Source organism: Heliangelus exortis, chromosome 8 (assembly GCF_036169615.1).
Source record: "Heliangelus exortis chromosome 8, bHelExo1.hap1, whole genome shotgun sequence".
Taxonomy (NCBI): Eukaryota; Metazoa; Chordata; class Aves; order Apodiformes; family Trochilidae; genus Heliangelus; species Heliangelus exortis.
In genome coordinates this window covers 9975013-10001908 of record NC_092429.1, presented here as the reverse complement: position 1 = coordinate 10001908, position 26896 = coordinate 9975013, and the positions used below count along the sequence as shown (strand labels likewise).

The 26896-nt window shown below is 50.5% G+C and overlaps 1 protein-coding gene across 3 annotated transcripts in view; it reads right to left on the bottom strand.

Moving 5' to 3' along the window:
* Positions 1–13066: 13066 nt before the first annotated feature.
* Positions 13067–26896, bottom strand: part of EIF2B3 (eukaryotic translation initiation factor 2B subunit gamma) — a 98544-nt gene continuing 84714 nt past the window's right edge. For 2 of the 3 annotated variants that reach the window (XM_071750298.1, XM_071750299.1), the window contains 2 exons: positions 24571–24674; positions 13067–13283 (listed from right to left, as the gene is read on the bottom strand). In XM_071750298.1, coding sequence (XP_071606399.1) covers positions 13231–13283; positions 24571–24674 — 157 coding nt within the window. In that variant the 3' untranslated portion in view covers positions 13067–13230. The remainder of the gene's footprint in view (positions 13284–24570; positions 24675–26896) is intronic. The other variant, XM_071750300.1, reaches the window with a different exon arrangement.

The window sequence follows — 26896 nt, the reverse complement described above, 5'->3', positions numbered from 1 at the left end:
CGCGGCAGCGCCCACCGCTGCTGCCAGGCAACGGCGCGCCCGCCGCCGGCGGCCACACACGGCGGCACCCCCCACCCCGCCCCCCCGCCCCCCCGCACCACACCGCCCCGCCGCGGGGGGGAGCGCGGCGGCGGCACCGGGGGCGGCCCGGCCCGGCCCGGTCCGGTCCGCCCCGCCCGTGGGCAACGGCAGTCTCCCCCCCCACTTCCCTCCTCCCCGCTCCGCCCCGGGACAGGCAGCCCCCCACAGACAGCCCTCCGACAGCATCACCCAACATCGGGGTGGGCAGGCCCCCAGGCACCCCCGCGGGGTGGGCATCCCTCACAGCAAACCCCGAGAGATGGGCACTCCCCTGTAGCCACCCCCTCTCCCCCAGCGGTAGGCACCCCACCACAGCTGTCCCCCCAAGAATGGGCATCCTGTAAGCAGGACATTCCCCCTGTAGCTACTCCCAAGGATGGGCATCACACTGTAACCATCCCCTCCTCAATGGCAAGTAGACCCCCTGTAGATATCCCCAAGGATAGGCATCCCCCTGGAGACGCCCTCAAGGGTAAGTAGTCCATAGCCAGCACCACGGATGGGCATTCCCCTATAAACACCGTCTGCAAAGGCATGCAGGCTCCCTCCTCCCTCCCCCCCACAGCGGTCTCCCCAGGATGGGAATCTCACAAGCAGGGCATAACCCCCCCCACAGTGACCCCCAGGAATTACCATCCTTGTCCCACAGCCACACTGCAAAGGTAAGCAGACCCTTGGAGCTGCCCCAAGAGATGTATAACCCCCTCAAGGGCATCCCAAGGACAGGGTGTGCCCCTGTGGCCTTTCTCAGTGGATGGGCATCCTCCTTGGTCCAGGCATTCCCCCCAACCCTCCCACTCCCTGGGTGCTCAGCAGATCCCCCATAGCCACCCCAAGGGCCAGGTATCCTCTCTACAGCCAGGCATCTTCCCATAACCACTTCCCAAGGGACAGGCAGCCCTCCTAAGGGCTCGATATCCTCCTGCTATGTCCACCCCCAAAGGCTGGGTAGCCCCTCCGATCCCAAGGGATAGACCACACCCTTCTAGAGGCTGTGTGTCACCCCTATAGCCACCAGAAGACACCCCCTCTTTGAGGTCCAGGTGTCCTCCCCTAAAGAACCATGTACACCTCCCTCCCCCTGGGCCTTTTCCCAAGAAGAAACTGTCCCATTACCCCTCCCAGAGCAAGGTGTCCCCTGACCCCCAGTGCCATTTGCCCCCACAAAGGGCAAGATACGGCCTCAGGGCCATGGTGGGGGGCAGGAACACCTCATTCTTTTTAGATGTGCTCACAAGTCCTGCCCCATTCTCTGCCATGGGGAGCCAAGCCCAACACCCCAGGGCCAGAGGCAGGGAGGCACAGAGCCCTCACCAAGAGGGCAGAGGGATGGCAAGGGGTAAATGCCACTAACAAATCTGGGGTAATCAGGATAATTTCTCTGCACATTTTACACTCCTCTCAGGTCTTTATTGGATGGACCTGGTGCTGATGCCTCCAAGACCAGACTCCCAAGGAGATACTGAGGGCACCCAAGGGGTTCAGTAAACTCACACGGACCAGCACCTACCCCATTTGCATCCTCACCGCCCAGCCCTTTCCCCTGGAGCACTGATGGTGATGCTCATCCTGGTGTCTCCCTACTGGCCAAAAGTGGGGGAAAACCAAATAAATAGAGTTCCTGGGGCAGCTCCTCCATGTCCCCCAGCCACAGCCCCTGCCAGCCCAATGCACTGCCTCTGAGCTCTCCTGGGCCTTCGTGGCACATAAAGGGTTTCTCCACCGTCCAGTGATAGGCCTGTAGCATCTGGCGTGTCCCCAAATACAGAAGGGAAATGGCTATTCAGCACTTCTGCTGCCTGATTGCTATTAACAGCTCCATCATTCCTCTTCCTCGGTGGACCTACACTACCGCTGGGCAGCTGCTGCTTTTTATGAATTTCATTTTAAAAAACCGAGTTGTCATCCTCCTCTCCACCAGCACTAGTTCCCCTGACCCACATCCTCCACCCGCTCCCAATCTGTCTATTGGTTTCCACCTGAGGCTCTCCCATCAATGCCCTTCCTGGAGAGAAATGGCACCAATGTCCTTGGAAAGCTCATGGGATAGTCAATGCAGACCTGCTGGGTGTCTGCCAGGGCCTGGGATTTGCTCCATCCCAGGGCACCAAGGGTTTCACTGGGTCCTGGGTTTCTGGTACTGCAGGACCATCTTCCCTTGATGCCATCCTGGCTTACCCACACCAGCACTGGGCTCCTGTGCCACAGGGGCACCATGCAGGACACACTGAGGCAGGACCACCCCTGGCAGCCCTGCCTGCCATGCACCATACAACCTACCAGCTGCCTCTGTGGTCCCCAGGAACCAGTGCCCCCCTAGACCTGTGTGGCACCATCACAGCAGGGTGGCTTTTTTGTGCCCCAAGTAAGAGGGCGTAGGGCTTGGTAGGAGGGTGGCTGCTTTGGGGATTCTGAGCCTTGCAGGGGGGGGTGATAACTCCAGTGACAGACCCAGATATTGCCATGCCAACAGGGATTGAAAACCCAACTGGAAAGTGCCTGTGGGCAGGAAAGGGCTCAGCCTGTGTGCCTACACATCAATGAGTTTCTGGACAGTGCATCTACTCTGAGTTGGGGGATTTGGGTGTCCCTGCAGCCACCCGGGAGGGGACTTGGAGGCCTGCAGGCCACCAGCCTTGTGGGAGCAGGATGGGGAGCCAGGGATGGGCCTGTGTGCAGGGAGACTTTGCTTGCTGTTTCTTGCTGACCGGCTGTTTTATATCAAGGCGGGAGGGGGGATTTGCTGTTCTAGATGGTATTTTAATGGGCAGGCAGGCAGCTGGAGCCTGGGAGAAGCCTGCTTTACATTGTTTGGGGTTGTAACAAATAAATTCAATTAAAGGCAAATGGCTCCGCGCAGCCCCCGCCCTGCGCAGTGTCTCTGCACCACCGGTGGCTGTGAGAGCCACGGGTGCAAGGAGGAGGCCTGGAGCTTTGCCCCCATGCCAGGGCCACCCAGGGGTCCTGCCCACCCTTGCCCCTCACCCCTGCTGCAGGGTGAGCCAGCAGGACATGGTGGGAACCCTGATGGGAGGCCACAGCCATCGCACCCAGAGAGGGGATGGTGTGGCTGGGAAACCCACCCTGTGTCCTGTCCCCATACTGCACATCCCACTGCATCGAGCAAAGGGGATGGGAAAATCCCTGCAGGCAGCAGCCACCCCACAGCAGGCACTCCTTGGGGACGAACAGCCCAGGACAAGGGCCTCGGCTGGCAGAAGCATCCTCCAGGCAAGGGGCTGGGGTGTGGACCAGGCTTTGCACAGCCACGATGCAGCCCCAGAGCCCTGCGGCCAAGGGGAAAAGCAGAGGGGACTTGGCAGGGACATGCCAGAGCCTCGGCATGCTGTAAACAGCCGCCACTGCAGCAGCAACTCCTCTGCCGGGAGCCAGCGCCGGGCGTTTGTTAGTTGGAAACCAGATGGTTCTCTCCCAAGCGCCGGCACAGCCCGAGTGGCTGCGGCCCCAAGCCAGGCCCAGGCTCCCAGGGACCCCAGGGCTCTGAAACAACCAGAGCCGGGACCCCATCTGGGTGGCCGAAGAAAAGGAGGTGCAGGACAGGCCCCCCCTCGAATGGATGGGTGGTATTAGGCTGCCCCCAGCCCCAACTCACACCCACTGTGTCCTGAGGGATGCCATGTCTCTAAGGGATACTAAATCCCTTTAAAGGGATGCTGTGTTCCAAAAGAATGTCCCAAAGGGATGTTGCATCCCAAAGGATGCAGAAGGGAGGCAGCATCCGCCACAGAGAATTAGAGACGAGGCACTAACATCCCTTATAAGCCCTGTGCATCTCTGTGTGCCACACTGTGCCTCAGTTTCCATGCATGTCCCCAAGAGGAAGAGGCTGAAGGGGGGGAGGAGGAGAGGCTGGTGCATCTCAGAGTCAACCTGGCCCCCCTAGGTGGGCTGAGATAGCAGGGGTCCCTGCCACATCCCACCTGGGGTAATTCTCCATGGGACATGGCACAGGGCGCATGTCCAGTGAGCCCTCAGTCCAACCATCACCAGCAGGACCCAGGGGTCTGGGCCCCTTCCCTGTCCCCAGCAGTCCTGAAGGCATGTGCACCAAGGGTGCATGGATGGACCCATCCCAGCCCTGTGATTTTGGGGGGGGCCTACAGAAAGAGGACAAAAAGACAAGGCTGGGGAGGAGCTGAGGGGGGGACCGCATCTCTGGCAGCCGTGGGGGGGTCCCGTGGTGTTTACAGAGCTTAAAAACTGCCTAAGCCCCACAAGGCCACGGTGCACAATAGTGTGTGGACGTGGTGACACCGGCCGTCCCCACACCACCTTGGAAGACAGAGGGCCCTGCCACCCACCGCCAGCACCGGGATTAATTATGATAATGTAGTTCTTTCCCCCTTTGTCACCCTAATGAATGGGCCCCTTTAGGATTTTAAGGCCTTTGTTTGGTGCCTCTTTACTGCGGCATTGTAGGATGGGGACTAGCAGGTGGCAGGTCCCCAAACAGCCCCTTTTGTCTCCTTTGGGGGCTGTTTTGTGGTGGGGTTGGGGAGGGGGATGTGAGGATGCAGGGAAGGGGGGGGAGCTGCAAGGGGGCTTTGGGACAGAACCGCAGCACTCACCCCATGGCAGTGGGGCCACAGTCCCCATGCCAGGCACCGTGGTATCAGGGACCACTGGTCCAAGCCATGCCCCAAGCCACTTGCGCCCTGGCCTGCTTGGTGGGCAGATGCTGGGAGCCACCGTCTGAGCTCCTGCCTTGATCTTTTACTGCCTGGGCAAATCAATTACCCAGCAGAAAAGTCCCTAAATCCCACCATAACACCCGTTTAGCAGCCACCGTGGCGCTCGCCAGGCCCTGGGCAAACCTCACCCGCTGCCAGCACGAAGCTGGGAGTGATTTGCTGTGGGGAGGGTGGGTGATTGCTGCTGGGGAAGGTCAGGCTGTGGCCGCAGCTGCACAGCATTTTCCCCAGAAGGAAGATGGGGACCTCCTGGGTGTCCTGGATGTCTCAGATTCTCCTGAGCCCCCCACAACTCCCCACCCTTCTCCACCAGCCTCTCCCCAGCCGCATACCCTGGGCTCAGGAGCAGCTGGGGATGTGCCAGTGCTGGGGACAGCCCTGGGGACTGAGGGTGGACAGATGAAGTGGCACAGAGGCACAGGGAATGGGGGAAAGGCAGTGCATGGAGGCACTTCATGGTGCCATTCGCCATGCTCAGCAACTGTTGTGCACCAACACAGTGGTGACGATAGAAACTTGTTCCCTCCCCTGCAGCCACACAGGAGTATCTTTAATACCATGGGGATAACACCAGCACAGGGAAAACATTAGCACAGGGCCAAGGGACCTGGGAATATTTGACATCCCCCTGACTGCAGGCTGGGCTGGGAGATGCCTTCAGGACACACAGAAGCACTGGAACACAGGATTGTTCTGCTTGGCAGCATCACCAGGTGCCTGGCACTGGGGATCCCTATGCCCCATGGTACTTTCCCAAAGGCACAGGGGACCCCCTGGCTGCACAGGACAGAGGGGTTCCATGGGGAGAGGGCAGATCCTGGCCAGGCAGCGCCGGGGGCTGCAAACCGGTGAGCAGCGGGGTGGTAAAACGGTGACAAGTAATTGGTGTCCTGGCCAGTCCTTTCATGCTGACGCCGTTTTATGGGTGAGGAAATTGCTTGTGAGTCAGGAACACAGGAGACAAATTTAGGAAGTGCTCTCTGAATGTGCTGGGGTCAGGCGCCGAGGCCGAGCGCTTGAAACCTGGGTGGCCTCGGCGCTTGCTCTGCACCCCCCCCCCCCGACCCCCCCCCTGCTCCTGGCTCCTCGGCATGGGAAAGCAGACCTTTTATCTTATCACTGCTCTTCCGCTGCCCCGGCCTCCCCCGCACAGCCCCCTCCAGCACAACCACTCGTGCCCGCAGACACAATGCACGGCATCAACCAACCCTGCATCCATGACCCTCCAGGAGCACCCAGCACGGAGGACCGCTCCCATCCACCTCCATCCACCCACCTGCCTGCCAGGGGGGTCTGGGTACCCCAGATTGACCTGTGTCCACTCACTCCACAGCACCTTGCTGGTCCTTGGGAATCAGCCCTGGCACAAGCTGCTGCAGCCCCAGCAATGGGTTAACACTGGTGCACAGGCATCTGTGTGCCATGGAGTGAGCAGTGCCCATGGCCAGACCCCATCCTAGCTGGCATAGGCACTGGGGCAGGCAGAACTCCCGCACCTCACACGTCCTCTCGCCCCACCCTGGCTTTCCCTTCATCCACTCAGGTAGCAGGTTCTCCCTTTTGTTCATTTGCTACGGTTTTAATTGGGAGGAAAGGCCATGGCCCCATTAATACCCACCCAAATGCAGGCGATGGCTACCTTGAGCATGCAGCCCCCTTCCCCGGCCACCACAGAGCACACAGCATCAGGCAGTTTGGATGTATTTTTCTTGATTGCTGGCCAAGCGCTCTCTCCTGCAAAGCAGCATGTTTCTCATTTTCTATAGGTTTAACTCCAAATTAATTTGTAAGTGATCTAGGTTTCTTGTTCCCCAAAAGATACCTAATAGCAGGGGGGAGCTCCTGCCAACCGAAACGTCTCAGCGGGGTAAGGGAAAATCAGGAAAAAGAAACCCAGGAACTGTGACCCCTGGTGGGTATTTAACAAGGTGTCAGGGCGAGGGATTTTTGGAGCAGGATAAGTGGATGTGACACCGGCCCTGCGGGTCGGGACGGGGCGTGAGGATGCTCCTGCTGTGGCAGTGGCTGCTGCTGCCAGGGATCATCCTGACCCAGCCCTTGTGGGGAGCGAGGAGCTCAGCCCCTCACTGCTTGCATTGGTGGGGTGCTGTGAGCCCCGGGGAGGCGAGGAAAGCGTCGGGAAGACGAGATCCTTGGCGATGGGGCGAGCCATCCCCAGCACGAGCCGCCGGCGATGCCCTCGTGGGGGGATGGAGGGAGCGTACTGGTGCCTGGCGATGGCCGTCAAAAGCGTTGTGCCTGCAGGGAGGCCCCACGGGGTGGGGGTCCCCCGGGGTGGCGGGATGCAGGAGGGGGCTGGTGAGCCCGCCGGGCGCCTCTGCCGCATGGGAAGCGGGCACGGTTTAATTGGGCGGGCGGCCGTTCGGCGGGGCCGGCTGCTGGCAGGAGGACACAAGCTCTTTTGTCTCCTCTCTCGCTCCCGGCACCGGCTGGGGCTGGCAGGGCCTGGAGCGGTTCAGCCACCGAGAGCCGAGCTCGCCACCGGGGCAAGCAGCCAAACCCACCCCAGCTCCTCGGGCTGTCACAGGCCTTCACTGCACGCGAGGAAGTGCCCAGGTGGCCCAGCGAGGCTTCCCAGCTGATTAAGGGTTAGGAAAGTTGTGGCAATCTCCGGCAAAGAGCCTCCCATGCCCCTTCCTTGCCAGGAGAGCTGGCAGGAGCAGGTGAGACCCCCGCCCTCCCCATGGCTCCCTGGGGGCTGCCTGTGCATGGCTGGGGGCCCAGAGCAGCAGGAGTGTGAAAGCACCTGGGCTTTCACTGCCCAAAGGAATACCTGCAAGGAGATGCCAAGGAGGGATCTGCAGCAAGAGCAGACACTGATTTTGGACCTTGGTTCCTCTTATATCCCCTTATCCCTCAGCTCTGCTCAGATCCCCCTGCACTACCAGGTCACCAGCCTGGGGGCTGTGCACCTCCCGCTTCCCTGGCTCCCCTGGGCATGGTGGCTCTCCAACCCCTCAAGTGGTATCTGTGAAAGAGGACAGTGGTAGGGTTGGTGCCAGCTGGGGAAGAAGGGGCTGATTCCCCCTCCCACATGCATCCTTTGCCTGCCCATGGGCAGGACAGTAAGGAGCCCAGGAGCCACCTCTCCTAGACCTCCCTCTCCTTGTGCAGAACAGGCACTACAAACTTAAGAAAGGACATCATGGTGGTAGCAGAAGCCATTTCTAGGTGATGGGAAGGTGACCTGGCTACCACACAGAGGGAATTGTCCGTCCTTGCCCAGCAGCCCCAACCCCTGATGCAGGGGAAGCAGAGCCAGGGTCTCCGGGTGTGTTGAAGCCAACTGGATCAGCCATGGCTACAAACAGAGTGCAGCCAAATCCCCTCTTCCCAGCATCTGGCACCAACCACCCCCTTTGCAGAAAGGCCCGAGTAGGGAGGAGATGCTGGTGTTGCTCAACAACCCTGTGAGGGCCCAGGCCCCAGCTGCTTCCCAGCACTGCTGGGAATGGTTGGAAGACGTGGATGAACTGTAGAGCAGAGCAGGCGCTGTCAGGGTGACAAGGGACCTCTCAGGGATGGGGCAGCCTGGCCAGGTTTGGCTCTGCCAGACTCCCAACCCATTGCTGGGGCATTCGTGGCTTTCCTTGCCCAAGGCAGGATGCTCAGGGGGAATCCCAGTGCTGGGGTGAAAATCAGGACCTTTCCTTGCTGGCCATTTCAAACATTCCCATCACAGCCACCAGCACCACCAGTCAGTTGTTCCTCATCATCCTTCCAGCTCTACCAGCACCAGCAGGCAGCTGTGTCCTGGTCCTGGATACAGGTGTTAGTCCTGGGGATGGCAGCCCACAGTCCCAGGGGACAGTGGTTGTGCCTTCCCTGCCTGGGGTGACCCACATCCTGCCATGGGGTTAAACTCCCCAGGGAAAGGAGGGAGGAAGATAGGAAAAACAATCACAAGAATTTGTTTCATGCTGCCTGGATCCCTCCCCGCACGCAGCAGTGTTTTTGGACGGCCAATTTATAATCAGCAGTGTGGAATGTTGTAAATTAAATATTTTTAAACAACTTTGCTCTCTCTCTGGTTAAACATTTCAGAGATTGCTCTTTCTTGTCTGTCTCTTGCTGGGTGGTCCCTCCATTCGCCCGTACATCTTCCTCAAACACAATTAACCATTTAGATGTTGCACAAAGGAATAGCTTATGCATACAACACCAGTCGCTCGCTGCTCCGGCGCTGGGGGAGGGAGGCAAATAAGAAGGCAGCTTCTTTTATTTTCTACTAAAAACAAAAACAAGAAAATCCCTTTTTCCTTCCCAAACGATCCCATTTTTCCTTGAATTGTAAAGGCACCGATCCAAGCTCATCAGCTGTCTTGGTGCTTAGTCCAACTACCCCCTTGCATCCCCCCTCCTCTGAAATTCAACATTAGCATTTTAAAAGCCTTAAACATACAAGTTTATTTAGACTCAAGCTCTCCCAAGCTCTTGCTTTCCATATTTATATACACACGTATTTTAACGTATATAAAATGTCTGTCTATAGTGCCTGGAAGGAAGTTCTCGTCTGCCGGCCCGTCTGGGAGGCACAGGCGCGGCTGTGGACCTTGGCTCCCAGGGGATGGAGTGAAAACCAACAGGATCCAGAAATCAGTTGCCCAGCTGAGAATTGAGTGAGTCTCTGTGGGCCAGCAGCTGCTGAGGTGCTTGGGGGTTTGCTGAGCCCCGGCAGGGGAACCTCCACATCCGCAAATTAACCCTGGAGGTTGCCCAGTGAGAAGGGTTCTGTGCCCTGTGCTACCCCCAGGGCACCACAGGGGCTGGGCAGGTAATGACAAGACTCAGCCCCAGTGGCCTGCTGCAGTCTTTCGTCCTTTAAAACAGGTGGAGAAAGGCCACAGGAATGGCCACGTGTGACAGGAAGGTGACACTGTTGCTGCTGGTGCAGGTGATTCCCCTGTGAACCCCACCTGGAGCGTGATACAGCCCTGCCCCTTGAAAGACACCAGGGCAGGGACCAGAGTAGCCACTGGCTCTCACTGGAGCTTTGGGCCAGCAGGAAGGCAGCCAGGCACGTCCTGAACACAATGGTGTTCACCAGACCTGCAGGGTATTATAGGGAAAATTCTGGTCTCCCAGGACAAGAAGGTCCCACCATCAAAATCCAAAAAATAGGTAGGGAACGGTGAAGACAACTGTTCACAGGCAGCCAGAGGAAGGACAATGGAGTGCAGAAGCCAGCAAGGAAGCCAACACAGCTCTGCAAGATAAACCTTGGAGACAGAAGGCAGTAAAAGACTGGTGAGTCCTTGTGATGCCCACCTCCATGAGCTTCAGGAGAGTCCTACTGCTAGGGCTGCACTCACAGCACCAACTCAATAGCTGAAGGGGGAGCCAGACCTGTGGCCACATGACCACTGAGCTGGGTGCTCCTCTCCCCTTCTTGCCCACAAGCCAAAAAAGTGGCCCACAAGTCAGATCAAAGCCTGTAGCAAAGAAGGTTTCGTGTTCCTTTGAACACTGCTGGGATGAGAAGCCCACTGTCCCAGGGAATGGCTGGCCACTTGTCTCCCCCTTGCATGGCTCCATGCCACGGCTGCCAAGAAGATGGGAACCATCCTCTCTGGTTTGACTGCAGAAAAGATCAGGAGATCTGCTGTTTCCTTAAAGATCACAACAGTCACCTACAAAAGCTGACACCAACAGTAGAGAGAGGAGAACCACAGATATGGGTATCTGTAACTGCCCAGTAAATGCTTTTCCCAAATCTGTGCTTCCTTGCAGGTAGGCTTTGCTGCAGATACCCTGGGTAGGGCCTTGCTACAAAGCTGCTGCCACTGGTGCCCACCTCTCACAGGAGCCCCTGTCACAGTGTGCTAAGGCAAGGACTTAGCACAGGGGCAAAGGACTCACAGGAAGAAGTATAGGCCAGGTGTGCACACACCTGTGGGCTTTGCACCCACACAAACCTACTGCCATGGTCACAAGAAAAGCCTTTTAGGATCTGCTGGCAGGACACCACTCAGTGAAACTGTACATCTGCCAAGAGAGTGTTCAGGACAAGCCTGTCCAGAATGCACCAGCACCTGCAGAGCTGGAAAATTCCATGTTTTTAGAGATAGGTTACTTACAAAGCACTGCCTTGGTGCTTACAGCACCATGATGGGCACAGGCTGTAATGCTCAGCTGCCTGGGTGTGACAGCAGCAAGACTGAGGGTCCTTCCTTGCTGAGGTAACACGTTCCTCAAAGCTGGTAAGCAGCCTGTACCAGTATCACCTTCCCAAAGGTCTGTATGACCTAAGACCAAACAGTTGCATTTAAAACTACCTGGGAATAGAAATTCCTTTTCCTCGGTCACCTCTCTTATTTTCTTGAAGACTGTAACGTTTTATCACTTTGAAAAGTTGCCTGACTCAACCTATCATCTGCTCACCTGATGACAGTGGCATGGAGACCAGGTTAGATGAGGAAGGGTTAACCTCCCAGTGCCTGCTTTAGGATTCCTGAAGGCCCTATTATCCCGAATTATTTTTCATAATTACTGCCACACACGTAGACTACATCAAGAGTGAATCTTCACTTTGATAATTTGTGCTGTGAAATCTCACTTTGGGATCTACTTTTATCTCACACCAAACACCTGCAGGTCGTAAAAGGCAAAAAGGGAAAGAAAACGCCTCAAATCCCGGCCAGGTTTTCAAGTGTCAGAGAACAACACTAAATTAATGCTAACTTCTAACCACACAGTAAAGAGCCCCCCACCCTCTTCTTAAATTAGCTAAACAAAAGGACTGAGACTATACCGTATAATTAAGGGAAAAGGAGGTAAAGCTGTAGCTGTTAAGTAAGCGGATGTGGACCTTTCAGAAGCTAAGATGTATCCTCAGAACAGTGAGGGAGAATGCTTTGTGTTTAAGCAAAAGGACAGGGAATCAAAGTCCCTGCAGACCTCTCTGGGCTTTGCCACAGCCTTCTGGTAAAATGCAAAGCCAGGTAATTACACTCCACTCTGCTTCTGTTCCTACACACCCAAAATGGATGCCTCGCTCCCTTGCCGCACACAGAGACAAGAACTCTCTTTAATTAACCTTTGTAAAGCCTCTGCTATCCGTGGATGAAAAAGGCTTCCTACCTTAGGAACATGTTTGCGCACATACGCAAGGCGAAACCGCCAGCACAAAGCCAAAGCTGAACTGCAGAGCATTTCTTCCTTCTGCAGCTTGTCAAAGGCTGTGAAGCTCATCCTTACCCATACTTTCCATTCCAATCTGGTCCCTCAGAGGAGGCGTTTTGTTTATGAATCTCAGGGAATGCCTGGATTATAATCTCTCTTCTGTCAAATTAGCTAGGAAATAGTAATTTTCCTGGGGAAGCACCAGTGTGCATGAAACACCCATTTAACATTTATCACTTCAGTTAAAGAAATATCTATCCAGCCGGCTGCTGTAAGTACCTCTGGTGTCAAACTGCTGGGGCAGATAAATGTCCTGTTGAATCCTACTGGATTATAATAAACAACTTTTAGGTAGTAACTTGTGTTCAATTTATAACCCTTAAAGAGCAGCTTGCATTTCAATCCCATCCAGGTGCTTTACAATCCTGGCACAACCCCTGACCACAAGGCTGTGCGTTTCACATTAGCCTGCTCGACTCATCTCACAGATGTAGGTACAGTCATCCACAGGTCACAGAGATGTGGGGAGGGATCTCTCATCTGGGATTAGTAACAGCGGAACTGACAAGCAAAAGAACCATCAAAATAAGGCAGCAAGTACCCACTGCTTACACCTCCCTTTCTCTCCATGCTCCCCCAATCCCTCCAGCCCTCTCACATATTTGCTCTTGGGCAGGATTTCAAAGTAACAGACCAAACTCAGCCCTGATGGAAATGGGTGCCAAACTCCAACTGCATAACAGAGGAGGAGTGCAGCTTAAACACTTCTGTGCTATGGGGCAATATCATGAGAGGAAGAGGAGGAGGCTGGTGAAGCCATTGGGCTGCAAAGAGCAACCCACGTTACCGCTGTGTTTTGCTGCCCGCCTGCTGAGTTGATGAGATGCACAAGCAGCATCCCCAGCAGATTCTCCCAGGCTTGAGGATGGTGGTGAGGACTGCAGGGACGTGGTTTACATCACAGGGAGGGCGGCTAAGTCATTCTTTGGAGTGGGCACAGTCTGTGTGGTCCCTGCTCTCCCTTCTGCTGGAAAAGTACAGTGCGTTCACCGGGCGCACAGGAACCGATATTACCCAGCAGAAACCCGCGTGCATCCCAATGAGGGGGGAGGGGCTGAGGGACACACCGCTCTGTAAATACTTCTTTATTAAGACATAAATATAAAGCTGAACAGGAAAGGAGCAATGACAGGGTAAACCATGCCAGTACTGATCTGTATGGATGATCTTACGATGTTTGAACATCTGGTTCTGCTGCTGGCTTCCATAAAATCATCTTTAAAACTTACTCGGGTTATATCTCCATCAGCTGTTCGGTGCCCACAATGACTTCATTAACATGTTTGGCTGAAAAGAGAGAGGGAGAAAAAGAAGAGGAATTGAGTTTTGCAGCAGTGTTTCTTCAGACCTTGCATTTTGCAGATCTGCAACTTTAAAAGAAATAAGAAAAGCAGATTCTGGGGAACTCAAGGACAGATTCGCTGCCTTTCTTTGCACTCCAGCATCTCTCTGACAGTATCCCACACACGTGGCAAAAGCCTAAACAACTGACTAAACATCAGGAGGTTTCTCTAATGAGAGTTTTCACGTGTATGTGTCACTACTAAGCAAGAGAGGCCCAACGGAAGTCACAGCTGCTGCTGACAGGTGTACACCTAGGCTGAGGCAAAGGACCATCAACACCAACATAGAGATCAGACATAAAATTAAAGATCAGTAATCCACTTTGACTCTAAAGAGTGCTGTGTACACTGGGGGGGGGCATCACTCCCAACTCAACCCTGGCAGCTTAAAAAGGAGGGTCTCTTTGTTTTAATTTAAACCTGACTTCTCCCTCCTGGACTGAGCTCTGGATGGAGCCTCTCCAAAAGTTATCTCAGGCTGATGATGGACAGCCCACCTCAGGCTCCCATGGTGCAAGTTTGCTGGAGGAACAATTTCTACAAGGTCACTCCTTTGCCTGTTCCCAGAAGCTCTGCATAGCCTCACTGGACACATTAATGTGCCAGTCCCTGCCCCAGCACTGTTAATGCACTGTACTGAAAGAGCCTTCCCTTTAAAATGCAAAAGCAGCTTGTCAGGGAAGGACTGCAAATAAGGGATCTAAAGCCAAAATAATAAAAACATGCAACTGAAAGCCCAGTGCCTAAAAACCCCAAGCATGTGGCCTCAGAGTGTGACACAATACCCTGTGTGCTCAAAGTGGGTGTCCTCAGAGTCCCGTGGGGGGAGGTGGTGAATCTAAATTGCTCTCTGGGAGCTGGATACCTATTCAGGTGGAGCTCAGGTGGTTTGACCCATGCCCCTAGGCTTTCCATCTGCCTTTCTGTGCATTAGGAATAATGATCAGCTCTGGAGCCTGGGATAAAGCATCAAGGTCTGTGAGGTGCTGGGATGCACTGATGGAGGCTGTGCTGTCTCCAACACCTTAACACAGCAGTGGGGGTGGATAGCCAAGGATGATGGAAATAATGTGTTTCATTTACCCACTTAAAACTCCTCCCCTCAGGGGAGTGGATTTTGTAAGACTGCTACAAAATAACAAACATGCCACCTTTGGCTAAATGAAGAAATTTCTGGCAATCCCCAACTGGCTGGGATAACAAAGATGCTCTTTTTGTTTAAAGTTCAAGACATTACCTTTGTACTATGCAAACCATTGCTCTGGAAAAAGTTAATTTCCCACTACAACCCCAACCCTGCAATCATATGGATACTGCTGTCTCCTCATCCTAAGGGAAAGTGTGGGGTTAACCTCATGACCACCTTTCAGAAACTCTTTGTGAAGGCAAAAATAAGGATATCAAGGAGCTGCTTCTCACCTTCAGCATCAAATTGAGTAATTTAGTTCTTTGCTCAAAGCATTTGGTGACAACTAGTAATTAATTCTGGAGCTTTATGCTAACATCTTGGAGTTTAAAGTTGGAACATGGAGTCCAATCTTCAGCACTTTGAGTAGGACAAGCATAGGTGGATGCAGTGCTCAGGAAAATGAGGGACTGACTGCACAAGTGCCAGGTGCAAGCATGATGTAGGTAGCACCACACAACCTCTCCAGCACAGCTCTGCCAATAGCCCCAAGTCCAGCCTTCAGCACCTCTCTCCTCCTGTCCTGGACCCCACACAGCTTTGCCAAGGTACCTCAAATCCAACCTGCAGCACTTCTTGCTGTAACATTCCTCACCCCCAACAACTTTCCCAATATATCTCAAACAGGCCCTGTAGCAACTCCTGTGACTCCATTCCTGAACCTCCTCCAAGCAGACTACCTATCATGTTGATTTCTGTGATGTGAATAAGACCCTGGCTACCATCCAGCAAGAGTAATTACGTTATGCCTCTGCAGATTAAACATGCCTTCATCTAGGCTTATAAAGAGCCATGTCAATTTACAGTTCTATATATAGATTATCTGTAGCAATATTTTTCAATAAGGAACTTCTTGTTTCAGACAGCATCCTGCACTCTCCTAAACATGCAGAGCTGGGATGGGTCCTGTCACATATTTTGCTGCAGAGATGGTACCAGCTATGTGTACGTTGCACTGACATGCTTACAGCCATCTTACGGTATCTTGCATTTTACACCTGATGAATTCAAAATACTTTTCAAGAGTGGGTGAATAAGAACGTTCCTATTTTACTGAAGCAGCGGGAAGTTTAGGGAGCCTGAGTAGCCAAAGATAGGTGGGAAATGAGAGCACATATTCCCTCATCTCCAATCCATTTGCCTGTTTTGTCCCCTTCTTTATCTGTGTGGCCCAGATTCCCTAAAGTGGGCACACACTGGCTGCTTGGTATGTGACTGCTACCTCAGAGACTCAAATGAAATCACCCAACTCATTTCTCCTGGTACAGGCTAAAAGAAAACACATGAATGTGCCTGCCTCAAATCCTCGAGAAAGTTTTTAAGCAATAAAAGGAATGGTTTTGCTAGAAACAAAGCCCGATTCCGCACCCACAGGGGATGGGATAGGCAGATAAGGATTCACCCTGCTTCCCTCCTCTCTTCCCAAAGCCCTCCTTATGGAGGAAAGGGAATTCAGACTCCACTGTGTGTGCCAGACTGCCGAGCTGTGGATAGCGTTTCATTATCAGCTGTGGCTGCCAGTTGCCAGTGGCTCTGGCTGGTACCAGCAAGCTCAGTTCATGCAGAAACTCTGCCTGAAACTCTGGGGGAGGAGGGAGAAGTACCTCACATGCTTAGCTGTTCAGCTCCCTTCTCCTTCCCTAGCTCCCCATAAGGGATTTCTAACCAGGCTGGCTTTTATCTTACACTGGCAGAGTTACAGATGCATTCAGCCCACAGAGAAAGAAGAGGGATTAGAGAAAGGACTTTCAGAAAGCCTTAGAGTTGGACTCTGCAACCTTAAATCATGTTCAACTAGATCTTCTCAGATTGGGAGCATCTGGTGCTAAGCAAATCCAGAGCTGATCAACACATTCAACCTCCTGATTAGCACTTTGGTGCAACTTGCTGATGCAGCCCAGCCTGAAGTCAAGCCTGGGTGCTTGAACCGAGCATCCACGGAGATTTTGCTGCGTGTAAATCAAAAACCTGTCACTCGTTATATATGCGTTCCTGCTTTGGAAGGCATTTGTTTACACATACGGTATGCTAGCTCCTTAAAAACATAAGCAGAAGGCAAGGAGAGCTAGAGAGCTTTTGGTGCTTGGCTAAAAACAAATTGTAATGCAAATAAACAGAGGGGAGGAAATGACTGGGAAGCCCATCACAAACCCCACCAGCAAGCCGGGGGCCGGGGACCCAGCGCTCCCCAGCCTTCCTGGCAGGTTCCTGCCCAGCCGCTTGCAGAAAGGGGATGCCGGAGCATTCCTTTAAAAGCCATGTGAAAGCATCTCCTTGTTGTTTGCTCAATTAGCCCCAGACAGATTGCTGCTGCTGCTGCTGGTGGCAACGCTGGGTTGTAAAAGGAGGAGGGGAAGGAGGGGAAAGGGAAGAAAAAAAAAAAAAAAAAAAAAAAAAGAAGACAGGAAAAAAAAAAAAAGGTTAGGGCCTAGGCCCAGGACCACCACGAAGTTCCAGCCCTCAGGGGCTCCAGAAAACGTTCAGTTTACTCACTCAATTACATACACTGTTTTATAAACCCTTTAAAATAAAATAGAAAACAGTCCCTGGCACAGAATTACTGCTCTATTATACAGCAGTGATGAAAGCCACTGCTGTGTATTTGCTCTCTTTAAAGCAAGAGATAGTTTAACTTAAAAAACCAGGCTGGGGGGAGGGGTGGCTGCAGAAACGCATGCACGAAAACACGCTGTGGGTGGTTCCTACCACATTCACCCAGGACAGAAAGGATCAGAGAGTGGGAGAGAAGAGCAACTTGTCTCTGCAGTGATGGTTGGCCCTGGAAAAGCAGCCAGGTTGGGGGGGAGAGGAACTAAAGGGGCTTAAGGGGATGGGAAGCAGCTGAAGCTTGACTTTGGGAGGCTGGAGGGTGTTTTAAATTACATGTAGAGATAAAGAAGGGAAGCAGGTGATGGGGGCTGATTTGTTTGTATTTACAAAGCAGTGGGGCTTTCCAGGCAAGTCCTGCTCTCTCCCCAGCCAGGCTTTACTTATGTGACCACTGGAGTTCAGGAGTGACCACGCTGTGGCCCCAAAGGCCAGGAGCACTTCACAGATTTCTCTCAAGCACCACCTCAGCTGAACCCGCGGATCTCCAAGAGCAATGATCCCCATGAACTGGGTGCCACAGTTGCTCCCAGGGGTGTGATGTGCCGGTCATGCCAGGGGCATTGGGAATAGGACTGGAAGTAGCTTCAAAGCAGATCAGCTCTGGCTTGCAGCTGGGGCCATAGAACAGGTGGGTAGTAGAGATCTCACTCCTGCAGTACACCAGTGGCCAGCAACCACCAGTGCAGTGCCATGCTCACTTGGTTCAGATGAGGCTTTTCCCATAGTTCAACAAATATCGACCCCCTCAGACTCATCTGGGGAACAGACATGTCCTGGGAATGTAAAGTAAAGGTAAAACTGAACTTGGTCCCTGAAGAGATGAAATTTATTGTGGCTTGGAGCAGATGGATGGGGGAGTAAAGGACCTGGAAACAGAGGTGTATGGGGAAGTGATCAGTCAGGGTGTTAGGAGAAAGGTTATACAAGGGAAAAGGGGACCAAGAGCTGGGGACATACCTAAGACAGCAAGATGCTCAGGGAGAGGGACAAACTTAAAGGGTCCTAGTATTGGGGCAGAGTCCTAGCAAAGTGTTTAACAAGGGACTGGATTGTACTGATGGATGTGCTCCCATGTGGTATCATCACCTCACAGCAAATGCAAGCAGGAATTTCAGGAACGTCAGTCTGAAAGACTGTTCATACCTTCTGCTAAGATGGCAGAGATGCCATATTTCCCTGGATACTGTTGCCTGCTGCACTGGATGCAAATAGAGGTCCCTTTCCTTTCTCAGCATTCACTGGGGTTTTCCCCCTGGCTCTTTCATGTGGAAGAGCTCTAGCAGAAAAAAAGTAGTGACTCTCTCTGCATGGAGCAAGACAAAAAATACTCCCACAGGGTTATGAACTGCTGCCTTATGGGGAGACTTCACAATCAACATGCTGCAAATGGGGCAGCTGATTTAACCCACTCACTAAGGAAGCCTGAACTTCCCTGGCTGGGAATGACAGTGTGCACAAGTGTGACAGTCCCCAGCGGCAGAAAGGAGGACAAAGTGTCACTGGATACTCTAGGGTAAAGTTTTAAGCCACTGTTAAGGCCAGAACTCGTAAACCATTTTTATACAAGTTGGAAAAGAAGCTTATTAGGATCAGTTAGAAATGTAGTCACTGCATAACAAAAATGACAACTATTTAAGAGATAGCTGCTTTAACTGCCAACAATATCTTTGCCACAGAACACTCAGTAGTTAAACTACTTTGGGGAGCAAATCTTACAGACCTCTCGGTTTTGCTATGATTTTATACCATTCCTTCATCATCTCCAGCTCATCTTGCACCCCAGTGCACAATATACATGTGTGCACTGTTTAGTCTGTGTCTGTTCCTCCTGAGTTTTCATAACTCCCATTTGCACTGCAGCATGCTTTCTGATCCTGACCTTGTTCTGTGCTGTGTTTTCAGCTCTTGAAGACTTCACCAGGAGATACTCAGCATCTTGCAACAGCAGAAGCTTGCTCCTTGTTGAATGCAGCGAGAGCATCAGGAAGCCCCTCAGTTCCTTCCTGTCCCTATTCTGATAAATCTTGGTTGGGGTGAAGCATCCTTATGAGCAGTTGCCCATTCATATGTGGAGGCTTCATAAACTGTACCTGTCTTCAGAGGATGACATTAGAGAAAAATGAGTTCTTTGGCCTTCATTGAAATAAAACTATCTTACTCTGTTTCATTGAGAAGTCCTAGCACTCCAAGCTTGGAAAAGGACTTGGAAAATTATTGGAAACAGGAGCCAGTCCTTACTGGATATGTGCCTTTTTCTGTTCTTGTGAGAAACCACACAGTTCTGGCTACATGATAAGCCTCTGGAAAAAAAAAAAAAAAACCAAAAAAAACCCCACCTCAGTTTGCACATGTTCTCAGGAGAGCAGCTAAAACCTCCAGAGGCTCTGTCTGCAGTGAACACTCTCAACCATGGAAGTGCAGCAGGGAAGGCAGGGCTTCCCCCAAGGTTGTATCCCTGCTCAATGGACCAGTGCTGAGCTTGTCACAGAACCACTTCCCTCCTGTGCACAGTGATCCTGCCCGGGCAGGACAGTGGTACATCATGGGATGCAGTCTGACTCAAAACACTCAGAGGGTAAGTGCCAGAGGGGTAATGGAGCATGGGACTGTTAGGCAAGGGGACTGGACACAGTAGCTCTGGTCACATCAGAGGAGTCAGGGGTGTGTCTGGGAATATCCAAGTATGAGAGAAAATCAAGAAAAGACAAGAGGAAAAGCCAAAGAGAAGGATGAGAATGGGATGAGCCTGGTCCTGGGACAAAGCCACAGCAGGGAGCTGTGAAGCAGGAGTCGGGATCAGGAAGGACACGGGTGATGTAGCTGGGGACCAATGGATGATGCTGGGGGCAGGAGCAGTAAAGGTACAGTAACTATATCCTTCTCCCAGCATCGGGAGTGGATCTCAGGGCTGCTGACCCCCATGGACATCTGTGAAGCTGTTCTTGTCCCATTACAGATCCAGCTCCCATTAAGGAAGATGACTTACTACTATCAGTTCTCATCAGCTGAAGCAGCAGAAAACTCTGCAATGGAGTTCAAGTTTCTGACACTGCTAATGATCCATGCAAGGGCCAACATCATTCCTTACAATAAACTTTTTTTTTTCTTTTTTTTTTTTTTTTCTAGTGGAGTGAACCTTCCTTCCCAACATTTACAAAGAGAATGCTAAGGCTTAAATGTCATGTCTCTAATAGCTAGGAAATGCCACATTGTGGACCACATGTAACATGCAGCTTCAGCACTTAAGATGGACAGTCCACATGAATAGGCAGATGATCAGAATCTCCTGGTCTCAGGTTTCTGTGAAACAGGAGGAAAAACCAATCATCTTCATACTGAGGAGGCATAAATGAGGTTGTTAGCAGCTGTGAAACACTGAGATGACAAATGTTGCAGGAAGGCCAAAGAGAGGAAGGATGTTGTCCCTTGCACACAGTAATTAAGGTTTCAGATACTGAAAAAAGACAGGAAAATGAGGAATACGGAAAAAACCCACATTCAGCAAGCACTACTCATTCTGGGTGTTGACTATGTCAGGACACCAAGGAAAATAAAAATATATGGTGGCATAAAAACTGCAGAGTAACAAGCACAGTGGGGTCTTAGTCCACAGCCTGGTCATGGAGATAATGCTGCTACTAAGTATGTAGCAGGACACCAAGCTAAGATTACATCAGCATCCTGGCTGCTGGGTTTTTTTCCCTTTCTGAACATATGCTTTGTGGCAACAACACTACTGTAATGTATTTTTTGGGCATTCAATGACTCAAGCTGTCCCCAAACAACACTGTCTCCTTAATATCCAATGCACATAAAACATTTCTGCCTCAATGACAACAGAAATGAAGGTGAGAGATATGGTGCTGAGTTTTGTTTAAATTTTGCTAGTTAGGTCCTATATGTGTGTCTCTACCGTCTCTGGTGCTGCTCTGAAGAAAGGTTAGGCCACTTTACTGTATATGTTGCTTCCTGGCTAACCTATACCAGATGTATAACATACTCCTTGCTGAATCTGGTCTAGAGACTGCTTTGGGAACTGAACTCACTCACTGAGTCCTCGACTGGCCGATCACCAGCACTCCCTCCTTCAGTGAGTGCATGCTGCTTTTGAGCTTCTCCTTAAAAAACATGTTCATCAAAAAGGCTGCAGTATGATCCTAATAACTGCTTTGAAACAGCAATTGAATGCTCTGTGCAATTAAGTTCTTTCAGAACTGCTGCCTGCCATTTCCTAGGTCTTTAATAATTGACTCTTTTTTCTTAGGTACCAACATGCTTTTCAAACTGCTACCTGTGTGAGGTAGCTTTCACAAAGCCCATCTGTTAATTCTCTGCTAGCAAATGCCTTAAATTAAAGTATCAAAGAGGAAAGAAAGTGGATGCTTCCTAAGCATGGTAATAAAAGCAGTAGGAAGAGAACAGTATGGCTCTCAGGAGACATGGTTTGCAAATCCAGAAGCTTAATAAAACTCCCTATCTTGACTTTAGGAGGCACTTAACAGTACCATTTCTGGCCAGTGCTGTGATAGGGCTTAAGTCAATGCAGGACTAGGACATCACTGCTGACAGTTACCTGGCTTCCCTGTGACTTTCTCTTCAGGTTCAAAGTAAAAGGCTGCATCTGGTCTACCCCAGCAGCTGCTGTTGGAGTGTTCCCTGTATTTAGGTGTCCAGAGCTTTGCCAAGCCTATTATTAAATGATGAGGTCTCCCACCATGTCCCTAGGGAGATTATTCCACAGCCTCCCAGACCACATCATTAGGAAAACATTCCAGATAGCCAACCTAAATTGTGTTTAATTCAATCCCATTACTCCCAGCTGTACCATTCGGACCACCCTAAATATGCCCATATTCTTCCGCAGAAGGGAAAGGATGAGAGCTTATTTGAGTAACGTTTGCCTGTCATTTGTGGTAGCTGTTCTCCTGCCATGCTCCTTGCATGGGACTGGAGTTCATTTGATGAAAGAAGGTCATTGCACCACTGGCTCAAAGAGCTCTTGTACCCTGAACTGCCTGGGCAGTGGGGCCTGGACTCGTATGGCAGAGCAGGGAGTACGCAGCCAATTCTGAAGCAAAGTCAACTGTGGGATTTGCTCAGGGCTGTGTAGGATGATTCAGGGATATTTCTATCTTTGATGAATCCTGGCTGATGCTTTGGAATAAGGGACTGCTGTATTTTTATTTTTTTTATGTTTCTGGGAAGGTGTATGCAGCTTTGCTGAGGAGGTTTCTAGCATGGAACTCCCAGACTAGGGTCAACAGCCAGCTGCTACTGCTTATGTCTGCTGAACTGTGATCAGGTTGCAACAAAAGGTGGCTCCAACCCAAGAGAACTATTTTTTTTTTTAACCTGGCCATGGAAGCTCAAATTTGAAGAAGGAAAAATTACCAAACAGAAAAACACAGCCAAAGTCTTGATGAAAGGGAGAATATGGAAACAGACTTACAGGGCCACACCAAAAGCTTGGCACAAGATACAGGAAGTCTTGGGCAGGGGAAAGGAAGTCATGGCATGCTTTGACAGTGAAAAAAGAGGGCCCAGTTTACTAGGGGACCAGCTGAGGTCAGAAGAGACATGTTGGGCTGGAAAGACTCCACAGTTCAGGAAGTAAGTCATGAACTTCGCAGACAGATCCCAGACCACCGAGGAGAACCTGACCCCCAGCCCAAAGAAATTCCAGAATGGTTAGGAAACTGAGGCAGGAAAATGAACTGAGGCTTTATATTATTTTTTCTTGCTCAGAATAATGGTGTATTCATGATCTACCTGAATGTGTCTTTGCTAACGTCAATCATATGTTTTTGAAGAGTTTAACTAGAGAGCCAGCAAACTCATTAAGAAGTGGGTTTGGAGAGGTAAGCAGTAGACTCTACAAGAATAGGAAAATGAAACACAGGTTGCAGCTCTGCTACTCTCCCTGCAAATACATGTACAGAACCTGCAAAATATTGACAAGGATGACAAGGACAATGAAGAAGAAAGAACAGTTTCCATACTAAGATCAACCAGACTACGATCTGCACCCTGGAGGAGACTCCTGAAACAGATGTGAGCAAAGTCAAAGGGTGATATTTCTGTTTGGTATAATCTATTATAGATATCAGACAGGTTGATGACCAAACATGACCTGATTCAGTTCTCCTAGTGGCTGATGCAGATGTATAGATGCTGCACTTAAGGACATGGTTTAGTTGATGGACTTGGCAGTGTTAGATTTATTGTTCGACTCAATGATCTTTTGGTTTTTTTCCAACCTAAATGATCCTATGATTCCATGATCAGGGGAGGGCAACAAAACCTGTACAGGTGACTGATTCAGACTGATGTGATGGACAAAGCTGTGAGAAAGCACAGACTCTGGTATACAGGGACCAAGACCACAGGGTAATCACTGGACATTTCCTACAGGATCCAAGACTTGTAACTGCAAGTTCAATACTTTCTTTTCACAAGTCTTTTTTACTTTCAGTTCCGATTTAAAGGAAAAATTGTCATGTGCATAGCTGACAATAGGTTATGCTATACTACATTAAGTGTAAACCCTACTCTGGGTCAGGACACTTAGAATTAGGAATCCAGCCATAAAGACAAAGACAGCAAACAAATCCTGATCTGACTAAATAGCTTCACATGGAGCCTGCAGAGGAACTCACTTTTGTCCTCAGTCCACACCCTTGAGCAGGGATCTGCCAAACCCCAACTATAAATATTCATTAAAAAGCCCTCTGCTTGGGATGCAGTCACTGAGACAGCCATTTCCTGCCCATTATCTCTTAGGGCAGGAAATCAACAGTTCCACTCAGGCGGTTACCACCAAAGAGCCCTCACATACACCACTGGATGGCTTAACTTTGCCCCAAACGAGGGCCATGTAGTGGTAACCTCTCCATAGCCCCAAAATAGTATTTCATAGCAGTAAAGCAGATCTGAACACAGCTCCCCTTTTATTCAGTACTGAGCACGGAAGCTCTTAGTATGATATTCAGCCTTGAGCTTTTGCTTGGAGCAAGGTGAATGGAAGCATACTGGCACCATGGGTTGGTAGCATCTACAAAGAGAAGGATGTCTCTGTGATCAATAATTTGCTTGCATTGCCCCTGATGCTGGCAAGGATTAAAGTGAAAATAACATCTCCCTGTGCTGAGGACAGCTTCAGGCTGATCTGCGGTCTCTGGGAAAAAACTGTCTCAGCACCCAATCTTGTTCTTTGTAACAACAACAAAGCTTTTCTGCCAACTTCAGAGGAGCGACTCCCTGAGCTATCCTTATGCCAAGAGATGTACTTTCCATGAAAAACAAAACCTAATATTATAGCACACCACACTGTAAAGCTGCCACTCTTTAGTGACACTTCATGGAGAAGGAGAAGAAAAATGTAGAGGAATAAATTCTGAAAATTTTTACAATGTTCTGTAAGTACAGCTCTACTTACCTTTGGCTTCCAGCCTCTGATCACTTCCAATCAAACAATCTTTGATGTCTGCACCCTTCTCTATCACGGCATTATGACAAATAACACTGCCCTGAAGACAGCACCTACAACATAAAGCAAGAAAATAATTTTAAATGACAGGTACAATCCAAAGGTATCCACCAGAATATCTAGTGATTTTGTGACATGATCGTGTAAGTAGGTTCAGTTCTGCTCTTTTCTCAAAAACTCCACTTTGTTTTCTCCTGACCCTCACACACACTTGCTGGAAAATACGAAATGCCAGCTGTCAGAATGAGATGGCAAAAAAGGGTTTCCAGTTTTACTTCCTGTTAGAACAGCTTTCCTATACATTTCCTTACAAGAACAAATCCTGCCAGAGGATTTCACAGACTGGACACTGGCCTGGGTCTTGGGACCTAGATCAAGTCTCCATATTTTTCACAGACAGTCTGGGTAACTGCAGGGGTAGCTTCTCTGCTCAGCTTCCCAGTTAAAAAGAGCAGCAGCAGCCCAGTCCTTCCCTGTATACTTTGCTGAGAAGTTTCGTATGTTTCAGCTTGCCAGGCACAAGCAAATGCTGGTGAGAACAGACAGATCAATACCTCAGCTAATTGGCTTTGTTCATGTTACATTCAAGCACTCAAACATGATTACTCTGCAGTACTAAACCAATGAAACCCACACTGGACCTGCTCTACCTGCCTTGGATATCTTCACACTCACATAGTCTTTGGCATCATGCAGTCTGAAATGCTACACAGGAGGGAACTTCAGCAAAAGTCATCTTCTTCCAAAATGTACTTGATAACCAGCTTTCAAATCTGCTGATCTGGTTTTCCTGACAGGAAAGAAGTTCAGAGCCCAAGGGCTGGCTTTGTAACTCATCAGTGAGAGATGCTGCATTGGTCTGAATCCCTCCATGCAGTAAAATGGAAGTTCTGAACCTTTACTAGTATCTGTGATGTGTATTGAAATGTTGTTCACTCAGCATCATGAGTAGCGTTAAAAGGTATTAACTGCAATTTCTTTCAAAGCAACAGAGAAAAAACATAGCTATGATGCAAAATATTTGTTTCTTTATTTTCACATGTGCCAACTTAGGTAGAAGTCATGGAAGGACAGAGAATCTGAAAGACCCTACTGAGAAGTGGCTAAAAACACTACATCTAACACACATCCAAGCCAGATGATTGGGAGAAAGGTATAAGGGAGATATATAACCCCCAAGAGATTCAGGTAACGTGCTCACCCATACTAATCCTACTGTGAACCACAGCATTTTGTACCTTCTCCCCAGTATTTCTGCTAAAATTAATTACAACAATTGTGGATATTCTTGTTATTCTCAGTTGAACAGCTGATCTCTGGAGTTTGAACTAACAGTATAGATGGGTTTTGATATCAGGTCAAAGCCCTGAGCCGCGGTTCTCTAATGAATGGAGAGCTAGCAGGCTGTGGTCCTCAGAAGAAACATCAATCCTCACTCCAGACTGCCAATCCTAAAATTAATTCCTAGTATTTTCCTGCTTACACATCACTATTATCTAATATACAGAATTTGCCATTAAACATGTTACAATTCTGCTGCTTGTGCGAGTCAAGAGTATAAACCATCTGCCCCACAAAACCGGCATTAATTCTGCAGGAGTAAAAGCAATAAAACTGGACCTCAGCTGCAGTGGTTAGCAGTTACGACCTCCCTTGAACAGACTGTCCCCTCTGAACAATTATTCTTTTAACTCACTTAAACTCCCCCTTCTCTGACCTATAAGGAGGCAATATGAGCAATTATGCTACAAGTAACCAGCTCAGGTTGCCTTGGCAAGGTTTTTACTAACATGTTAATAAGATAAAAAGCGGCAAAGATACACAGCAGACCCCTGCCTGCCTTTGCTCTCACACTGTCATGATCTGCTTCCTTTCCAATAGCTCCATGTGCCTGAGCAGCCACTCAGACCTTGTGCAACAGTGGTCACTGAGAGCAGGAGCAGTCAGCACGTGGAGCCAGGATAGGGGATGAGCTGGTGGAAGGAGGAGTGCCCATCACTGCCATCCTGACTTGGTTTTCAATAGGCTTAGAGAAAACGCTGGGAGAGTTTGCTCATTTCCCACTTGAAATGGCTCCTATCCAAAATGCACACTCAAAAATACCTCCTCCTGCATCGCTTTGAGCCAGTCAGATCAGAGCTTTCCCCTGCAAACTTCTAGGTTCCCACCATCTATCACTTCTGAGCATCAGAGCAGCCGTGAGTCCACTACACCTATCAGCACAATCCTCATGGAGGAGGATATTCCCCAATGGAGAGGGGATTTAAGCTGTTGG